This window comes from Pelobates fuscus, chromosome 1 (genome assembly GCF_036172605.1).
Source record: "Pelobates fuscus isolate aPelFus1 chromosome 1, aPelFus1.pri, whole genome shotgun sequence".
NCBI lineage: Eukaryota > Metazoa > Chordata > Amphibia > Anura > Pelobatidae > Pelobates > Pelobates fuscus.
Genome location: NC_086317.1, coordinates 92,864,979 through 92,883,067, shown reverse-complemented (window position 1 = coordinate 92,883,067; position 18,089 = coordinate 92,864,979). Strand labels below are relative to the sequence as shown.

Below are 18,089 nucleotides of genomic sequence, written 5' to 3'. Positions count from 1 at the left end.
AAGCATTGCATTGACTGAGATCGTCAAATTTGATGATCTCAGCCAAGGAGGCGGATTAGGTGACCCGCGTGGCGCTAGATAAAAGGCAAGTTTTATACTTGTTTAAAGGGTGAAGGAAGCACAAGGGACCTAAAATGTTTTTCAACACTATAAGGAGGCTATATAGATTGTATTCCTGAGCCTATAATGTTCCTTTGATGAAAAACTGCAGTACTTTACAGGGCAAAGCACTGAAGCACTACTCCTACTCCAGCCACTAAAGGGAATATTTCCACTTTCCACTCAGACCAGCATTGTGACCAGGGGCGTATTAGCCGCGAGGCAAACAAGGCATTTGCCTTGGGCGGCATTTTCCAGGGGGCGGCAAAAAAAGCCGCCCCCAAATGCCCAAGGCAAATGTCTTGTTAGCCTTGCGGCTAACAGACATGCCGGCGGGCTGCTGGGCGATCGGGCGGCACTGCCTGGCGGGCGGGCGGCCGGCCGGCGAGGGAGCACTTCCCCTGAGCTGTCTGCTCAGCTCCCTCGCCAGCCGCAGAGTGTGGCTGGGAGGCGGAGCCGGAATATGACATCATATTCCGGCTCCCAGCCTCACTCTGAGGCGCGCGAGGGAGCTGAGCAGACAGCTCAGGGGAAGTGCTCCCTCGCCGGCCGCCCGCCCGATCGATCGCCCAGCAGCCACTGGACCAGGGCCGGATTAAGAGCACACTGGGCCTGGTGCTGACAATTATGATGGGCCTAATTACGGAATTTTATCAACCAAAAACACTAAATCAGTCATACCTCCCAAGCGTCATGTATCTGATGGAGATGGTGCTGGAGGGAAACTCATAGGATGCAGCTATAAGAAAACACATACTCTATGCTAATCTCTCTCTAATTTATGCTTTCATCTTTCAAGTAAATCCATAACCCCTAACAGCAGTGTCCAGTGAAGCAGGAAGTCAATGGGCGGGGTAAAAGGGTGGGCCACTGGTGCAAATCACGTGACCAGACCTGCCAAAAGGGGGGAACATGCCCAAGAAGAGGGCATGTCTGTCCAAAGAATTTGAAGGACAGCCTGGCATGAATGCATGTCAGGCTGCCCGCCAATCATGCAGGCTGTCCAACTAAGGACATTCTATGCAGGCAGCACCCTGAGCTTGACATAAATGCGTCTAATGATGCGCTCACTCAATGCTTTCCAAGGACTGTCCCCTAGCACTCGCTGGTCCACTTCTCTCCTTACCTTCTTACTAGCAGGCAGAAGTTCCTGGTATATAGTCTGGGACAGAGAAAATGTGTATGTAGTAAGTGTAAAAGAAAGGGGACATGCCACAGTGTTAGAGAGACCAACGTCTGCATTACCTAAACTAATTTTATTGTCAGCCAGTCCACACATGTTTTGTTCCCATATATCCCTCTTATGCTTCCAAACTTAAAAGGACACTATAGTCACCAGAACAACTACAGCTTATTGTATTTGTTCTGGTAAGTAGAATCATTCCATTCAGGCCTTTTGCAATAAACACTGTCTTTTCAAATAAAATAACTCCACTGGCCACTCCTTAGGCGGCTGCTAGAGGTGCTTCCTGTGGCAGTACTGCCTAGTGTGCAGTACTGCCATTCAGTGTCTCCACCCTCTGCATGCAGACACTGAACTTTCCTCATAGAGATGCAATGTGATTCAATTTATCTTTATGAGGAGATGCTGATTGGCCAGGGCTATGTTGAGCTTGTGCTGGCTCTGCCCCTGATCTGCCTAGTTGACAGTATCAGCCAATCCTATGGGGAAGTATTGTAATTTGCTCAGACCACCACTTCTGATGTCAGCAGACAGTCAGTTAAGATGCAGACCCAGCAGCATATTTTACTATACTTAGGGAGCCAAGAAGGGGCCAGGGTGGTGGTTTTAACATAATAGGGTCAGAAATACATGATTGTGTTCCTGACCCTATAGTGCTCCTTTAAGCAAGAGTATGTGAAGCGTAGTTAGGGTTGCCACCTTTCTTGAAAAAAAAATACCAGCCTTAATCATTTGTATAATCACAAGGAGTGACATCAGAGAAAATTCTGTAAAATCACCAACAAACTACTCACAGTTTGATTCTGCTGTATAGATGGATTGCTCTCAGTGTCTCAGTCTCGCAAGTCACCCAGTGTATCACAGTGTCAGTGTCCCCATGTCACCCAGTCTCCCAGTGTCCCCATGTCTCAGTGTGTCCCCATGTCACTACGATACTGGGGACACTGAGAGACACGGGGACACTGAGAGACACAGGGACACTGAGAGACAAAGGGACACTGAGAGACAAAGGGACACAGAGACCCGGGGACACAGAGACCCGGGGACACAGAGACCCGGGGACACAGAGACCCGAGGACACAGAGACCCGGGGACACAGAGACCCGGGGACACAGAGACATGGGGACACAGAGACATGGGGACACAGAGACATGGGGACACAGAGACATGGGGACACAGAGACATGGGGACACTGGGAGACATGGGGACACTGAGACATTTAGGGAAACTGGGAGAAATGGGGACACTGATACACTAGGGACACAGACACTGGGAGACTTGGGGACACTAAGACACTAGGGACACAGGGACATGGGAACACAGACACTGGGAGACTAGGGGACACTGGCTGGGAGACAGAAAGTTGGGGATACTGGGAGACATGGGGGCAGTATTGGACATAGACATGGGGACACTGGGACATATAGGGACACTGGGAGACATGGGGACACTAGGCACACTGAGACACTAGGAACACAGACACTGGTAGACATGGGGAAACTGAAATATTTGGGGACACTAAGACACTAGGGACAGAGACATGGGAACACAGACACTGGGAGACTAGGGGACACTGGGAGACTAGGGGACACTGGCTGGGAGACAGACACTTGGGGACACTGGGAGACATGAGGACAGTTGTGGACATAGACATGGGGACACTGGGACACATGGGGACACCGAGACACTAGCGACACAGGATGGGGGACATGGGGACACTGGGAGAAATGCGGACATAGTGTCTCAGTGTCTCCCAATGTCCCTTTGTCTCACAGCGTCCCCATGGGTCTCAGCATCCCCATGTGTCCCAGTGTCCCCTAATGTCTCAGTGCCCCCATGTTTTCCAGTGATCCCAAGTGTCTCAGTGTTTCCAGGTCTCCCAGTGTCTGTGTCCCCATGTGTCCTAGTGCCTCAGTGTGTCCTAGTGTCTGTGTCCCCATGTGTCCCCTAGTGTCTGTGTCCCCTAGTGTCTCAGTGTCCCCATATGTCCCCTAGTGTCTTAGTGTCCACATGTGTCCCCTAGTGTCTCAGTGTCCCTATGTGTCCCTGCTGCCTTTCCCCCCATCCCTCACTTACCTGAGCTGTAGAGCTGCTGTCTGGACTCTGTGCTGTGTTGCTGCTCCCCCACGGATCAGTGAGTAGTAGAGAGAGGCAGGGATATGCTGTAATTTCCTATCCCTGCCTATCTCCACACACAGTGACCCCTACTGGCCGGTGCTGGTATTGAAGAGTAATCTCCATTTATTCTGAGAAAAATACCTGCATTCGTATTGCCGATATTACTGCAATACTGGCATGGCCAGGCAGCCTCAAATACTGGCTGTGCCAGTAAAATACCAGTCAGGTGGCAAACCCAAGAGTAGTGTGTGTAAAAAAAAAAAAAATTTTTTTTTTTTTTAATTTTTTTTTTTTAAATGGGCCTATTCTATGGGCCTGGGCCTGGAGCTGCAGCTCCATTAGCCCCTATGTTAATCCGGCCCTGCACTGGACCACCAGGGAGGAAGAGACACCCCCCTCCCCAGCATTCCCAAAGGTAAGGAGGCTGGGGGGGGGGGGGGTGTTAAATAAAAAAAAAAAATGTGTTACAAATAAATTTAAAAAAAAAAAATGTGTTAAAAAAATAAATAAAAAAAATGTGTTCAAAATAAATAAAAAAAAAAAGTGTTAATGTGGGTGGGTGAGTGTGTGTCTGTGTCTGTTAGTGTGTGTGTCTGTTAGTGTGTGTCTGTTAGTGTTTGTGTCTGTTAGTGTGTGTGTCTGTTAGTGTGTGTGTCTGTTAGTGTGTGTGTCTGTTAGTGTGTGTGTCTGTGTCTGTTAGTGTGTGTGTGTCTGTGTCTGTTAGTGTGTGTGTCTGTGTCTGTTAGTGTGTGTGTGTGTTTCTGTTAGCGAGTGTGTGTGTGTGTGTGTATTTAGAATGCGGGGCGGGGGGAAAGGTTGGGTGGGGGTGGCGCGGGGGGTGGGGGTGGCGCGGGGGGAGGGGGGGCGCCTGAGTTTTGTCCTGCCTAGGGCAGCACAAAACCAGGATACACCACTGATTGTGACCCTGGCTGACGTTTGGGCAATTACTTTGATATAGGTGGCAGACTGTCAGAAAGGGGGTTCACTCAGAGTCAGAAGAGTGTGAAGAGGTGGCACTAGCAGATGCGGCCATGTATGTATTTCTAACGCTATAGTGTTCCTTTAAGTTTGAAATTCAACTTGAGTTCATGACAATTCTCATTTTAGTAAATAGTCCTGTGTGAGTGCATGAAATGTGCCTGTGGTGAAACTGCATGTTTCCTGTAATACACCTTTTTTCAGGACTATTTTAAGCAACCCACCTGGAGCTTCCATATCCTTTCGCTCTTGTTAGATATCTTACTGACAGTTTCACTCATTAAGGCAATGAGCATGTTCAGGAGAAGAATGTAGGTAAGTACTACATACAGGATGAGCAGGAACATGAGGAAGTGCTTAAATTTAAGGTTCTCATTGAACGTCAGATCTCCCATGCCAATGGTAAACTTGAAGAGTTCCAAAATGGTGATATACAGTCCAGAATAGGATACTCCTTCACTTTTCTCAGCCTCAGTGCTGTTTCCAGAATCTTGCGGAGCTTCTCCGACAAGTGTTACCAGAGCTATAGCAAGAACAAATATGTTATTAGTTTTGAGGGTATTATATAAATGTTTTGCAAATGGAGTGCGGCAGATCCAGAACCAGAAAACAAAATATTTCCTCTTTACATTTAGAATATAAAACACAAAAAAATGGTCACTATATGCTCTGAGGCACACAAGACACCAAGGTTAAAGTGTTCCTTAGAGACACTCAAAGGTACAAGTAATACAAAGAAAGTAACCAAAGGAAAAAAATGTGTGTACAATCACCAGAAGTGATAACAAATGGTACAACCTGTATAATAGTCGGTAGAATCTACCATAAGCACGGTATATCTGGTGGAATAAAACACAAATATAGTGCAATACAATAAGCACAAGCAGGGGGTGTGTGGTAAAGCTCACTAGAAAGTAGTTAATTCAGGTGTATCTCCCTCAATATTAGGGTAATTGCATAAGTATAAGGAACCTTCAAGCCATAGAGATCTTGGTATAGGAGTATCTTCTTGAGGAACTTACAATGTATCAAAAGATAAACAGCATGTCTCCACATCACAGTGGTATCCAGATATTCAGCTGAGGATACAGCAGCAATCAAGATCACAGATCCAAAATAAAATAAATAAAAAGTCTGTAGACAAGTAAAAGTTAAAATCCTACGCATTTCGTCCTGTTCTGGACTTCCTCAGGGATGCATAAACTTAAACCGTCGGGTGTCTTCTTATATACCGGCATAATACATTTATAATATGACTGAGAAAGGACTGATAGACACGTAAAGAAGGTTCGGGCACTCAGAGGTATCGCAAAGGTCAGGTTGCTGAGGGACTGGTGTCTACTCATTTTAGATGACTGAGCATCAAAATGAACCTTGATCTTCCCACTTTTGCTGCCCAGTGTTTTCTATGAAGTCTCCAGGTATGTTTCTGCTGATTCAAAGGGCGGTAGCAATCTTTTAAAAATGTGTTAACAATCTATTACTTAGTTGTGACAACTCCTAGCCTGCTAGCACTTATATCCAAGGTCTTTAAAGCAAATGTCCCTTTTTTATACCCGGATTACCTGATTATATTTTTACTGATAAAAAATCAGAAGAAAACACAATAAAGTGAATTGCTATATTTTATTTTGTGTTTTTATTTTTCTCATCCACCTCCTGTCTTATTTTAGAGTATGCAATAATAGCTTTCCATGCGTGGTTTCTGATTAATGTGTTGCTATTTCAATCCCATCTTAATCGTTAGGCTTGATGAGAAGAAAGAGCATACATATTATTATATTGAGTTGGACTGTGTAGTCATCTTATGTTTTATAATATCTATGCAGGGATAAAATGTAAGGAACTAGCTGATAGGAACACGGTCAGGTCCCCCAGAGTTCTCCCTGGGCTTTGCAATTTAATTGACCAACAGCCAGGAGCATGCTCATCTTCGACCAGAGAGCACACTGCGGCTTAGAGAAGTGAATGGCCAAAATTTGTTTTGTTTACTTTTGTCCCAGTTCACTATTTTTTAAATTTAGTTTCTTCCAAAATTTGGAACAAAACTAAATTTAGAAAAAACAGTGAGTTCGGAAATTGAAATGCCATTGTTCCTATTAATCCCACAGTGTGATGGCAAATTAGAACTCTGTTTAGCAGATAGACCCCTAATTTGGCATCCTTAACCCCTTAAGGACACATGACATGTCTGACATGTCATGATTCCCTTTTATTCCAGAAGTTTGGTCCTTAACGGGTTAAATAAACATAGCTGAACAAAAATTGATATTTCAACTGTTTAGTAGATAACTCCCTAATCTGGTATTCTACATGGGATTCCTATAATTAAGAATAGCAAATTAGGAAGCAATCTACTAAACAGCCCTTTTCTAATTTTGGTGTTTCAGTTGCTTAGAAGATATGTCTGTAATTTGCTATCCTCATGAAAACAAAGGGATCCAAAATAATTTGTTTTAATTTTTTTTTGTGGTTTGTTTCATTTTGCAAAGAATTTGGACATTTTTTAGCTTCCGAATTCCCAAATTCATCTGAATTAGAATTTGGAATGGAACAAATTGCATATGTGTAGTGTGGCTGATGACATTGCATTGTGAACATGCTGCCAAGCAAACAAATATATATTTGGATGTTGACTGTTGGTGCTGCCACAGGTTACAAAAGAAAAAAAAAAAAACATTGCCTAACAATAGAAACCAAGTTTAATTGGTTGATAAGGGGATACTCTAAACACCAAAATAGACATAAACTTAATGCAGCAGTTTTAGTGCATGAATCAACCTGTAGTATAACTGTTTAATTCTCTATAATTTAGGAGTTAAGTCACTTTTGATTCTGTTTATGTTTATTGAAGTGGTCTGGTTGCATTGCCCCATCACCTTTACCCTGAGCATTAGTGATGTCCCGAACGGTTTGCTGGCGAATAGTTCCTGGCGAACATCGCGTGTTCGCGTTCGCCACGGATGGCGAACATATGCGATGTTCGGTCCGCCCCCTATTCGTCATCATTGAGTAAACTTTGACCCTGTACCTCACAGTCAGCAGACACATTCCAGCCAATAAGCAGCAGACCCTCCCTCCCAGACCCTCCCACCTCCTAGACAGCATACAATTTAAATTAATTCTGAAGCTGCATTCATTTTTATTTTGTTTATTTTTTTGTGGTCTTTCAGCCAAATTTACTAATACTAAGTAAAAATTACTTAGTATTAGTAATTTGTGCCCCTACTCGCAATACCGCGAGTAGGGGCATGTCTATTAAACAGTGAGCAGCCTGTGGCTGCTCACTGTTAAAAAAAAAAAAGTCCCCCCTCCCTGAGCGGTGGGTGGGGGCCCTAAACACAAATGGGGGGGGGGCCTAATGTCCTCCCCCTGGCCCCCACCCCTGAGCGGTGGGTGGGGGCCCTAAACACAAATTGGGGGGGGGACCTATTGTCCTCCTCCCCGGCCCCCACCCCTGAGCGGCGGGTGGGGGCCCTAAATACCAATAGGGTGTCATTTTACACAGCGTGGGAAAGTTCTGTGGAATTTTCCCATGCTGTGTAATTTGACTCATAACACTCTGATTGGTGGATTAAGTAACCAATCAGAGAGTTATGAGTCAAATTACACAGCGTGGGAAAATTCCAAAGAACTTTCCCACGCTGTGTAAAATGACACAGAGCACTCTGATTGGTGGATTTCAAACCAACCAATCAGAGTGCTGTGCCAGGTAAATGTAGAGACTTACCTGTCAGTCTCTTCATTTACCTGTCAGAACATTCTGATTGGATGGGTTAAACCCACCAATCAGAGTGCTCTGAGCCTAATTGCAGGGCGGGGCAAGGTTTTATAAGCCTTCCCCCGCCCTGCAGAGCTCAGTCTGCGTGGAGCCTTCGCCGGGTGAAGATGGATTATTATTTTTTGCGCTCTTTTTTTTTTTTGGCGTCGGTTATTATGGATATTTATTTGCCCTTTTTTGGGGCTGAAAAAAGAAGATTTTAGAAGAAAGAAAACATCGAATGGCAATTTATTTTCAGGTTCTTAGTTAAATGTCCCCCCCCCTCATTATTTTTAGGGTGAGGGGGGTAGGTAGGGGGATCATTTTTTTGGGGGGGAGGGGGTGACTAGGGGTTTGGGGACCCCCTAGTCACCTGGGGGGGGAACATTTTTTTAGGGCCCCCACCTGCCGCTCAGGGGTGGGGGCCAGGGGGAGGACAATAGGTCCCCCCCCCTATTGGTATTTAGGGGCCCCACCCGCCGCTCAGGGGTGTGGGCCGGAGGGGAGGACATTAGGTCCCCCCTATTGGTATTTAGGGCCCCCACCCGCCGCTCAGGGGTGGGGGCCGTGGGGGCGGACATTAGGTCTCCCCCATTGGTATTTAGGGACCCCACCCGCCGCTCAGGGGTGGGGGCCGGGGGAGAGGACAATAGGTCCCCCCCATTGGTATTTAGGGCCCACCCGCCGCTCAGGGGTGGGGGCCGGTGGGAAGGACATTAGGACCCCCTATTGGTATTTAGGGCCCCCACCCGCCACTCAGGGGTGGGGGCCGGGGGGAGGACAATAGGTCCCCCCCTATTGGTATTTAGGGTCCTCACCCGCCACTCAGGGGTGGGGGCCGGGGGAGAGGACAATAGGTCCCCCCCCCTATTGGTATTTAGGGCCCCCACCCGCCGCTCAGGGGTGGGGGCCGGGGGGGAAGGACATTAGGTCCCCCCTATTGGTATTTAGGGCCCCCACCCACCACTCAGGGGTGGGGGCCGTGGGGAGGACAATAGGTCCCCCCCCTATTGGTATTTAGGGTCCCCACCCGCCGCTCAGGGGTGGGGGCCAGGGGGGAGGACATTAGGTCCCCCCCCCTATTCTTGTTTAGGGCCCCCACCCACTGCTCAGGTGGGTGGGGGCCCATCACTATTGTGGCCAGAAAGAGTCCCTGTGGGATTTAAAATTCGCCTGCTATTGAAGTCTATGGCGGTTCGCCTGTTCGAACATTTGCGGAAGTTCGCGTTCGCCGTTCACGAACGGAAAATTTGATGTTCGCGACATCACTACTGAGCATGTAATTATTGCAGTTTTTAATAAACTGCAATAATTACCTGCTAGGTTAACTACTCCTCTAGTGGCTATCTACCAGACAGCCACTAGAGGGACTTCTCGTTTTTTAGACGACTTTTAGTTGCCTAAATGACGCTGGACATGCTCACGCTATGCATAAGGACTTCCAGCATCATTGAATAATGCTTTCAATGGGAAAATCTTAATGTGAGCGCGGCCATTGCCACACATGTGCATTTGATCTCCCCGCCAGCTGACGTCAACTGTGGAGGAGTGATAGCCGACCCGAGTCAGTGCCAAGGGACATCAGTGCTGAGCCCAGGTAAGTGACAGAAAGGGCTAGTAACCCCTTCTACACCAGGGGGAAGGGGAGGCCTTGACAGAGGGGGGAGCTATAGTGCCAGGAAAATGAGTTTGTTTTCCTGGCTCTATAGTTTCCCTTTAAGTAATTCATCAACCTGCAGACTGAGTGCATCCAGGCTTTTTAAAATGAATGCCTCTGGTGTTCTTTCAACCATAATGCCACTTGAGGTACATACTAGGCAGAGTAACATTTTAGAGGAAGTAAAAACACACAGGCAACAGGGAGAGATTGTGTGTGTAGATGATTATACAGTATGCAGCTAACCAAGCAGCCGTGTACAATAGTTAGTGCTGGGCTGGGCAAATCAACATCACAAGAAAGACTGGCTGAATGAAGTTAGATGCCTACAGGTGCTACAGTTTTCCACAATATTATGGAGTTTGTCCTAAACTATAAGATGTAACACGTTGATTTAAGTGACAGAAACTTATTGAAAAGTTTTACCATTGCTTTGTTTATTGCACTGTACATTAGCACCCATTATTTTTCACTGTTAAACCATATAAATAAATATATATATATTTTTTAATTTTTTTTTAATATATATATGTATAATGTTCAAGTAGAGATTGTAGCCATATTAGTCCAGTGATGCAGATGTAAAAAACAGATACAATTCATATATTGTAATATGTTTTTTATTGGACTAACAGAATTTTGTAATGACAAGCTGTCGGGAGAACCTCCCTTTTTCACGTCTAAAGCATTTCTGAGCATGGACGACACATAGAATTCAGTGGACAGTTGAGTTGTGATAAAGGGGTTAAAGCAACATGAGTGCAGATAAGACACAGGTTTGATAGAAAATAGATTATACAGTGAGGGGAAAAAGCATTTGATCCCCTGCTGGTTTGCCCACTGACAAAGACATGATCAGTCTATCATTTTAATGGTAGGTGTATTTTAACAGTGAGAGACAGAATAACAAAAAAAATTCCAAAAAAACGCATGTCAAAAAAAATTGATTTGCATGTCAATGAGTGAAATAAGTATTTGACCCCTTCAACTTATTATTTTGTGGCAAAACCCTTGTTGGCAATCATAGAGGTCAAAACCAAAGAAAAACAAGTTGCCTGCGCTCTCTCCTTAATCCCCATGCATTTTTAAATAAATTGAGGTTTTTTAGTTACCTCCAATGGCCATGAGAGGATAAGCCCACCTGCCAACGTCAAGGCAGACCCCCCCTCCCCCCCCCCCCCCCATGTGGGTCCTAACTCTAACCATTCACCTTGCTTCTTTGAGCAAAATTCTCTAAAGAGACAGAAAGGGGTATTTTTGTATATACACCCCTATGATGCGATGCAGTTGTCCTGGCCCCATAGCAGAAAAAACACCCCCAAAGCATAATGTTTCCACCTCCATGTTTGACGGTGGAGATGGTGTTCTTGGGGTCATAGGCAGTATTCCTTCTCCTCCAAACACGGTGAGTTGAGTTGATGCCAAAGAGCTTGATTTTGACCACAACAATTTCACCCAGTTCTCATCTGAATCATTCAGATGTTCATTGGCAAACTTCAGACGGGCCTGTACAAGTGCTTTCTTGAGCAGGGGGACCTTGCGGGCGCTGCAGGATTCCAGTCCTTCACGGCGTAGTATGTTACCAGTTGTTTTCTTGGTGACTATGGTCTCAGCTGTCTTGAGATCATTAACAAGAACCTCCTGTGTAGTTCTGGATAATTCCTTACCGTTCTCATGATCATTGGAGCACCAGAACGAGGGAGACTGACAGTTATTTTGTGTTTCTTCCATTTGCGAATAATCGCACCAACTGTTGTCACCTTCTCAAAAAGGAAATAAATCTGTGCAAATCTTGCACTTACAATCAAATTAGAAATCTATATATTTATAAAAGCTGCTACCACACTTATTTGAGTTCCTTCCCAGCTACACACAAAGTAAAACAATGTGAACAAATGCACTAAGTGGTTATACTACCACCAGTGCATACATTGGAGTGCTAAAAAAATATAAAAACAACACACTTACCCTCATATAATAAGGGATACCATATACAATGAGAGCTATAAAATAAAAGAAAACGAAATATGATGCAATAAAGTCTAAATCCAGAATGTGACAAAGTGATTTAGTGTATCTCACTCACAAGTGTAGAGTCAATGGGATAGGCCCAAATCACTTGGTGACACTGTCCCTCTTCTGTCTTTAGTTGAATATACTCAAAAAAAGAGACAATAAAACAGAGGGAAGCAGCAGCCTCTGGTGAAGTATGTCAAGCAATGTAAAGTGAATCAGTGCATAATCATCAAAATAAACTGCTTACCTTCTTTAGGAGCCTCAAAACTTGGCTCCAAGTAAAATAGCCACTTAAGGGGGACACTGCCCTACCCTTGAAGTTGAAGTCGATTCTGATGATAAACACAATGTCTGAACTACAGGGCGCCACAATCACTAAGATATACAGTAATATAATTCAGGAGAATCCCATAAATGAGTGACAGTAGGTGGAAATACAAAAGTCCACTTTATTGAGAACAATAGTACACACTAGTGCAACATGCACGATGTATACGGAATAATAAAATAGTTAAAAGTAAATACACAGCCAAATTGGCCAAGAACCCCTAAGGATAGCAGCTATAAACATGCAGGAAACTTGAATTATAGTAAGGTGCCAAGTGCTATAGTGCAGGGATGCAGAATACTATTAATACTGCTCCATGAGCTGGAAACAGCACTAGGTACACCAATACTACAAAATAAAGTGCATGCAGAAAAAAGACTGCTATACCGAAAGTACAGGGATCTGGTCTACACTAGTATTCTGGCGATTATCTGGCGATTAATTATCTGGCGATTAATAGGTTAATGTGGGACAGGATGCTAGTTATATATTGTTTTTTAAGTTACTATATGTATTAATAAATATCTACTTACTTTTTTGCAAAATATTGTCTGGTGCTATCTTTAGAATCTACTTCAATTTCTAAGGAGAGGGCAGTGTCCCCCTTAAAGGGACACTCCAGGCACCCAGACCACTTCTGCCCATTGGAGTGGTCTTGGTGCCAGATCCCACTACTCCTAACCCTGCAAGTGTAATTATTGCAGTTTTCTATAAACTGCAATAATTACCTTGCAGGGTTAACTCCACCTCTAGTGGCTGTCTACTACACAGCCACTAGAGGGAACTTCCTGGATTATAGCACAGATTATCTGTGCTAGAGCGTCGCTGGACGTCCTCACGCTATGTGAGGACCTCCAGCGTCGCTCATTTGCCCATAGGAAAGAATTGAAAATATTTTTCAATGCTTTCCTATGGGGAGCGCTAATGCGCATTTGCGGCATTGGCGCGCATGCGCATTAGGTCTCCCCGGCCGGTGAGCGGGATCAGTCTCGCCCACCCACTGATGGAGTCAGTAGGAGGAGCGGCGCGGAGGAGGAGACAGCGACGAGGGACATCGTCGCTGCCTCAGGTAAGTGACTGAAGGGGTTTTCACCCCTTCAGTAACCGGGGATTGGGGGGTGGGAGGGAGAGGGAACCTGCAGTGCCAGGAAAACGGATTGTTTTCCTGGCACTGGAGATTCCCCTTAAGTGACACAAGGCTATTTAACTTGGAGCCAAGTTGTGAGGCTCCTAAAGAAGGTGAGCAGTTTATTTTGATGATTATGCACTGAGTCACTTTACATTGCTTGACATACTTCACCAGAGGCTGCTGCTTCCCTCTGTTTTATTGTCTCCATTTTGAGTATATTCAACTAAAGAGAGAAGAGGGACAGTGTCACCAAAGAACACATCTGCCAGAGTGATTTGAGCCTGTCCCATTGGCTCTACACTTGTAAGTGAGATACAATAAATCACTTTGTCACATTCTAGATTTAGACTTTATTGCACCATATTGTGCTTTCTTTTATAATATTGCTCTCATTGTATATGGTATCCTGAATTATATAAGGTTAAGTATGTTGTTTTTATATTTTTAGCACTCCACTGTATGCATTGGTGGTATTAGAACCACTTAGTACATTTGTTCACATTGTTGTCACCTCTCACCAAGCTGCTTGGCAATGGTCTTGAAGCCCATTCCAGTCTTTTTTAGGTCTACAATCTTGTCCCTGGCATCCTTGGACAGCTCTTTGGTCTTGGCCATGGTGGAGAGTTTGGAATCTGATTGATTGCTTCTGTGGACAGGTGTCTTTTATACAGCTAACAAGCTGAGATTAGAAGCACTCCCTTTAAGAGAGTGTTCCTAATCTCAGCTCTTTACCTGTATAACAGACACATGGGAGCTGGAAATCTTGCTGATTGATAGGGGATCAAATACTTATTTCATTTATTGACATGCAAATCAATTTATAACTTTTTTGACGTGTTTTTTCTGTTTTGTTGTTGTTGTTATTCTGTCTATCACTGTTAAAATACACCTACCATTATAATTATAGACTGATCATTTCTTTGTCAGTGGACAAACTTTCAAAATCAGTAGGGGGCCAAAATATATATATAGCCATACCCTTCCCTGTGTAAGAGTTAGTAACCAAAATTAAATGTAAAAAAGTACCTGCTGCAAATCCAAAAAGGAAGACAAGGTACACAAACAAGAAGCGAAGCATGTCTCTCAGTATAGCCTGAAAGAGAGAAGATGGTACATAACAATCATGAGTGACACATACTCTGTTAATTAAATATGGTAAGTCTTGTAATTATCAGCTTAAACAGATAGAGAATATATTCTCTATTTATAAACTAGGTGATAGCGAGGTTCCCTAAACACCTGTTTTTAATAAAACTAACAAAATTGTTCAGCACTAAAATAACTGTCTAGTAGATAAGTGAGTGCGCTGGATTTTCATTTTTACTGTATTTATTGGCCCCCAGCAGCACCCCATTTAAGTATATACAAATACAAAAAGAGAGGTCCTGCGCTCACTCCCATCACTAATGGGCCGGCAGCAAGGACCACAGTACACATCAGCCCCAATATATAGTAAAAACGAAAGAAAAGAAAAAGTTACCTGCGCTCTCTCCCTAATCCCTATGTATATTTAGACAAATGGAGGTCATTTAGTTGCTCCAATGGCCATTGAAGGGAATGCCCGCCTGCCAACGTCAAGGCAGACCCCCCTAAGCGGGTCCTAACACTGACCTTTCAGCCTGCTTCCTTGAGCTTCTGGCAAAGATATCTCTAATGAGACAGAAAGGTTTTTTTTGTTTTTTTATATACACTCCTATATACTTATTAACCCTTAATAGGGAACACATGGGATGGGCGGCAGCATTGTGACAAGGCTGTGTGATACAAAATAAATACAAATACAAAAAGAGAAGTCCTGCGCTCACTCCCATCACTATTGGGCCGGCAGCAATGACTACAGTACACATCAGCCCCAATATATGGTAAAAACAAAATTGTTCAGCACTAAAATAACTGTTTAGTAGATAAGTGAATGTGCTGGATTTTCATTTTTACCATTATGTGGGCAGATAGAGACTTTATTTTATGGGGTTGGCTAGGGGATTGGGAATTTACCTGGGGAAGAATATGGCTGCAGGTTGCACTATGGGACGAAGGCAGGTCAGCTGAGGCACTGTTACGCTCTGGGCAAAGTTCTACTTGCAAACCTTGGGTCCTGCCATTCACGTGGATGTTACTTTTTGCAGGCCACATACACACCTTCATGGCAATGATGTTCCCTAATGGCAGAGGACTTTATAAGCAGGGTAATTCACCATGGTTTGAGGAACATGATAAAGAGTTCAAGGTGTTCCCCGGGCTTTCAAATTTCCCAGATCTCAATCCGATTGAGCTTGTGCTGGAACAACAAATATGATCCATGGAAGCTTGCAGGACTTAAAGTATCTGTTGTTAATATATTGGTGCCAGATACCACAGTACACATTCAGAGGACTTGCAGAGACCATGCCTCGACACATCAGACCTGTTTTGGCAGCATGAGGGGGACCTACATGATATTAGGCAGGTGGCTTTAATGATGTGGCCAAAAACTTGGCCATGAAAACCCATTCCATGAAGCTCCCACCCCACAGTATTTTTTGCTGATTTTTCTTTATGTCTGCAATATCCTGTTAATATATACATACAACCCGCTTTATCTGCCTATTATTAGAGGGGCCTTAGAATTCTGTGCCTACAGAATCTGACCTGACATATAAATCTGACCATGCACACAACCCCACAAGCTGCATCCACACAAACACGCAACACCACAAGCAGTGTTCCCACAAACACACATTACAATAAGCAGCTTCCCTGAACACACAGACACACACAAACACAACAGGCAGCCTACCCACCCAACACAGCACAAGCAGCATTCAAATATATACAAATCCTACAGATACACAACCCTCTATCAGACATGTCCCTCTTTTGTTCTCTGGCATCCAACTTATGTGGATACCAGAAACAAGTCACAAGCAAACACAGAACAGGTGTGTCATTTAATTTGGTTTACGCTGTGCTGAACAAATACAGGGTATTTTCCTCATGTGAGAATTCTTTAGCAATCCTCTGCTCATCGGTGTCCTTGGAGAGGCACAGATCAGAAATGCCAAATTTGGGGAGAAGTGTACGGGTAATTGTGGTTAGACAACAATCCCCATCTACGGCACCACTTTTCCTATTGGGCTGCTCAGACTTTAAATGCCCAAGCCCATTTTTTTACCCTGTCCAGCCCTGATCTTGGCACATTGGGCATTTGCCAGGTGTTCCAAATGGCAACCCGGAGCCTGCCCAAACCATTGTATATGAAAACCATTGTTGAATGGTTTTCCCCACATAGTCTGTGTTCCAGCCACGGGCGTAGGAACCGGGGGGGGATGGGGGGGACGCATCCCCCCCAGGAAATCATCTGGGGGGGACAGATAATGGAGAAATCCCCTCCAGGTCCGCCGGCCAAAGGGGAGCGCAAAAATCACTTGTCAGACTGACAAGTGATGTTTGCCGTCCCCCTGACAGGCTGCGTGCGGCTCCATAATGGAACCGCACAGAGTGTACGCTGGGAGGGGGAGCACCTCCCCCTCCCGCTCTGCATAGGAGCGCCGGGTGTCACGTGACTACCCGGCGCTCAGTCTGACACCGTGCGCCGCTTGAAGAGGTCCCCCTCCCCTGCTCTGTGCGGTAAAACGGCAGGGAGGGGGACAACAGTGTGCAAGGAGGAGAGTGGAGCCGGCGTCATTATAAGCTCAGACGCCGGCTCTGAAAAAAAAAAGCAGCTGCCTGCCCGCCCTGCCACTGCCAGGTATTTAGTATGGAAGGGTTAGAGAGGGGAGATATAATTTGGGGAGGGGGAGGGGGAAGAGGTGGTTAGAAAAATGAATGGAAGGGGTTAGAGGCTACTAATAGGAATGGAAGGGGGGGTGGAAGGGTACTAATAGGGATAGAAGGGGATCCTAATATGAATGGAGGGGGTACTAATATGAATGGAGGGGGGTAGGAGGGGGTATTAATGGAGGGGAGTACTAATATGAATGAAGGGGGTAAGGGGGCTAATAATATGACTAGAGGGGGTGGTGCTGTGGGGGGGTAGTAATATGAATAGGAGGGGGTAGTTATATGAACGGAACAGGTATGTGGGGGTAGTAATATGAACGGAAGGGGTATGGGGGGTAGTAATATGAACGGTAGGGGTATGGGGGGGTAGTAATATGAACGGTAGGGATATAGGGGGGTAGTAATATGAACGGTAGGGGTATGCGGGGGGTAGTAATATGAACAGAAGGGGTATGGGGGGGTAGTAATATGGCCGGAAGGGGTATGGGGGGGTAGTAATATGGCCGGAAGGGGTATGGGGGGGTAGTAATATGGCCGGTAGGGGTATGGGGGGTAGTAATATGGCCGGAAGGGGTATGGGGGGTAGTAATATGAACAGAAGGGGTATGGGGGGTAGTAATATGAACGGAAGGGGTATGGGGGGGGTAGTAATATGAACGGAAGGGATAGGGTAGTAATATGAATGGAAGGGGTAGAGGAGGTAGTAAGTGTCCCTAAATGGCAGTTAGGAAATGTGGTCACCCTAAGTCAGGGCATCCATTAACACGGGGCAAAAAGGGCAGCTGACGGGCCCAGTTGCTCCTGGGGGGCCCAAGGCAGCTGCCTCTTGAGCCCCGCTGCCCACAATAATATGCTAAAAATGTTCCCTCTCAAATCCTGATCTGATTCAATCCTCCACTATTCGGCATCGCCACATATTAAAGGACTTTGTTTGCTCCTCCCGACCTCCCTTGCCCTCTGCGTACGCGCGTTCCATGATGTCACGACAACGCTAGGGTGAGCTCCGGTCTCCTACAACTGCAGAGCAGCGCCTCACGCTTTCAGCCCTGAACCCAGATCACT

At 45.3% G+C, this 18,089-nt stretch overlaps 1 protein-coding gene across 1 annotated transcript in view; it reads right to left on the bottom strand.

Moving 5' to 3' along the window:
* LOC134589382 (transient receptor potential cation channel subfamily V member 1-like) overlaps positions 1–18,089 on the bottom strand; it is a 66,696-nt gene that overhangs the window by 10,801 nt on the left and 37,806 nt on the right. Inside the window, exons 12-13 of the mRNA XM_063444335.1 lie at positions 14,295–14,361; positions 4,603–4,901 (exon numbers count right to left, since the gene is read on the bottom strand). Coding sequence (XP_063300405.1) covers positions 4,603–4,901; positions 14,295–14,361 — 366 coding nt within the window. The remainder of the gene's footprint in view (positions 1–4,602; positions 4,902–14,294; positions 14,362–18,089) is intronic.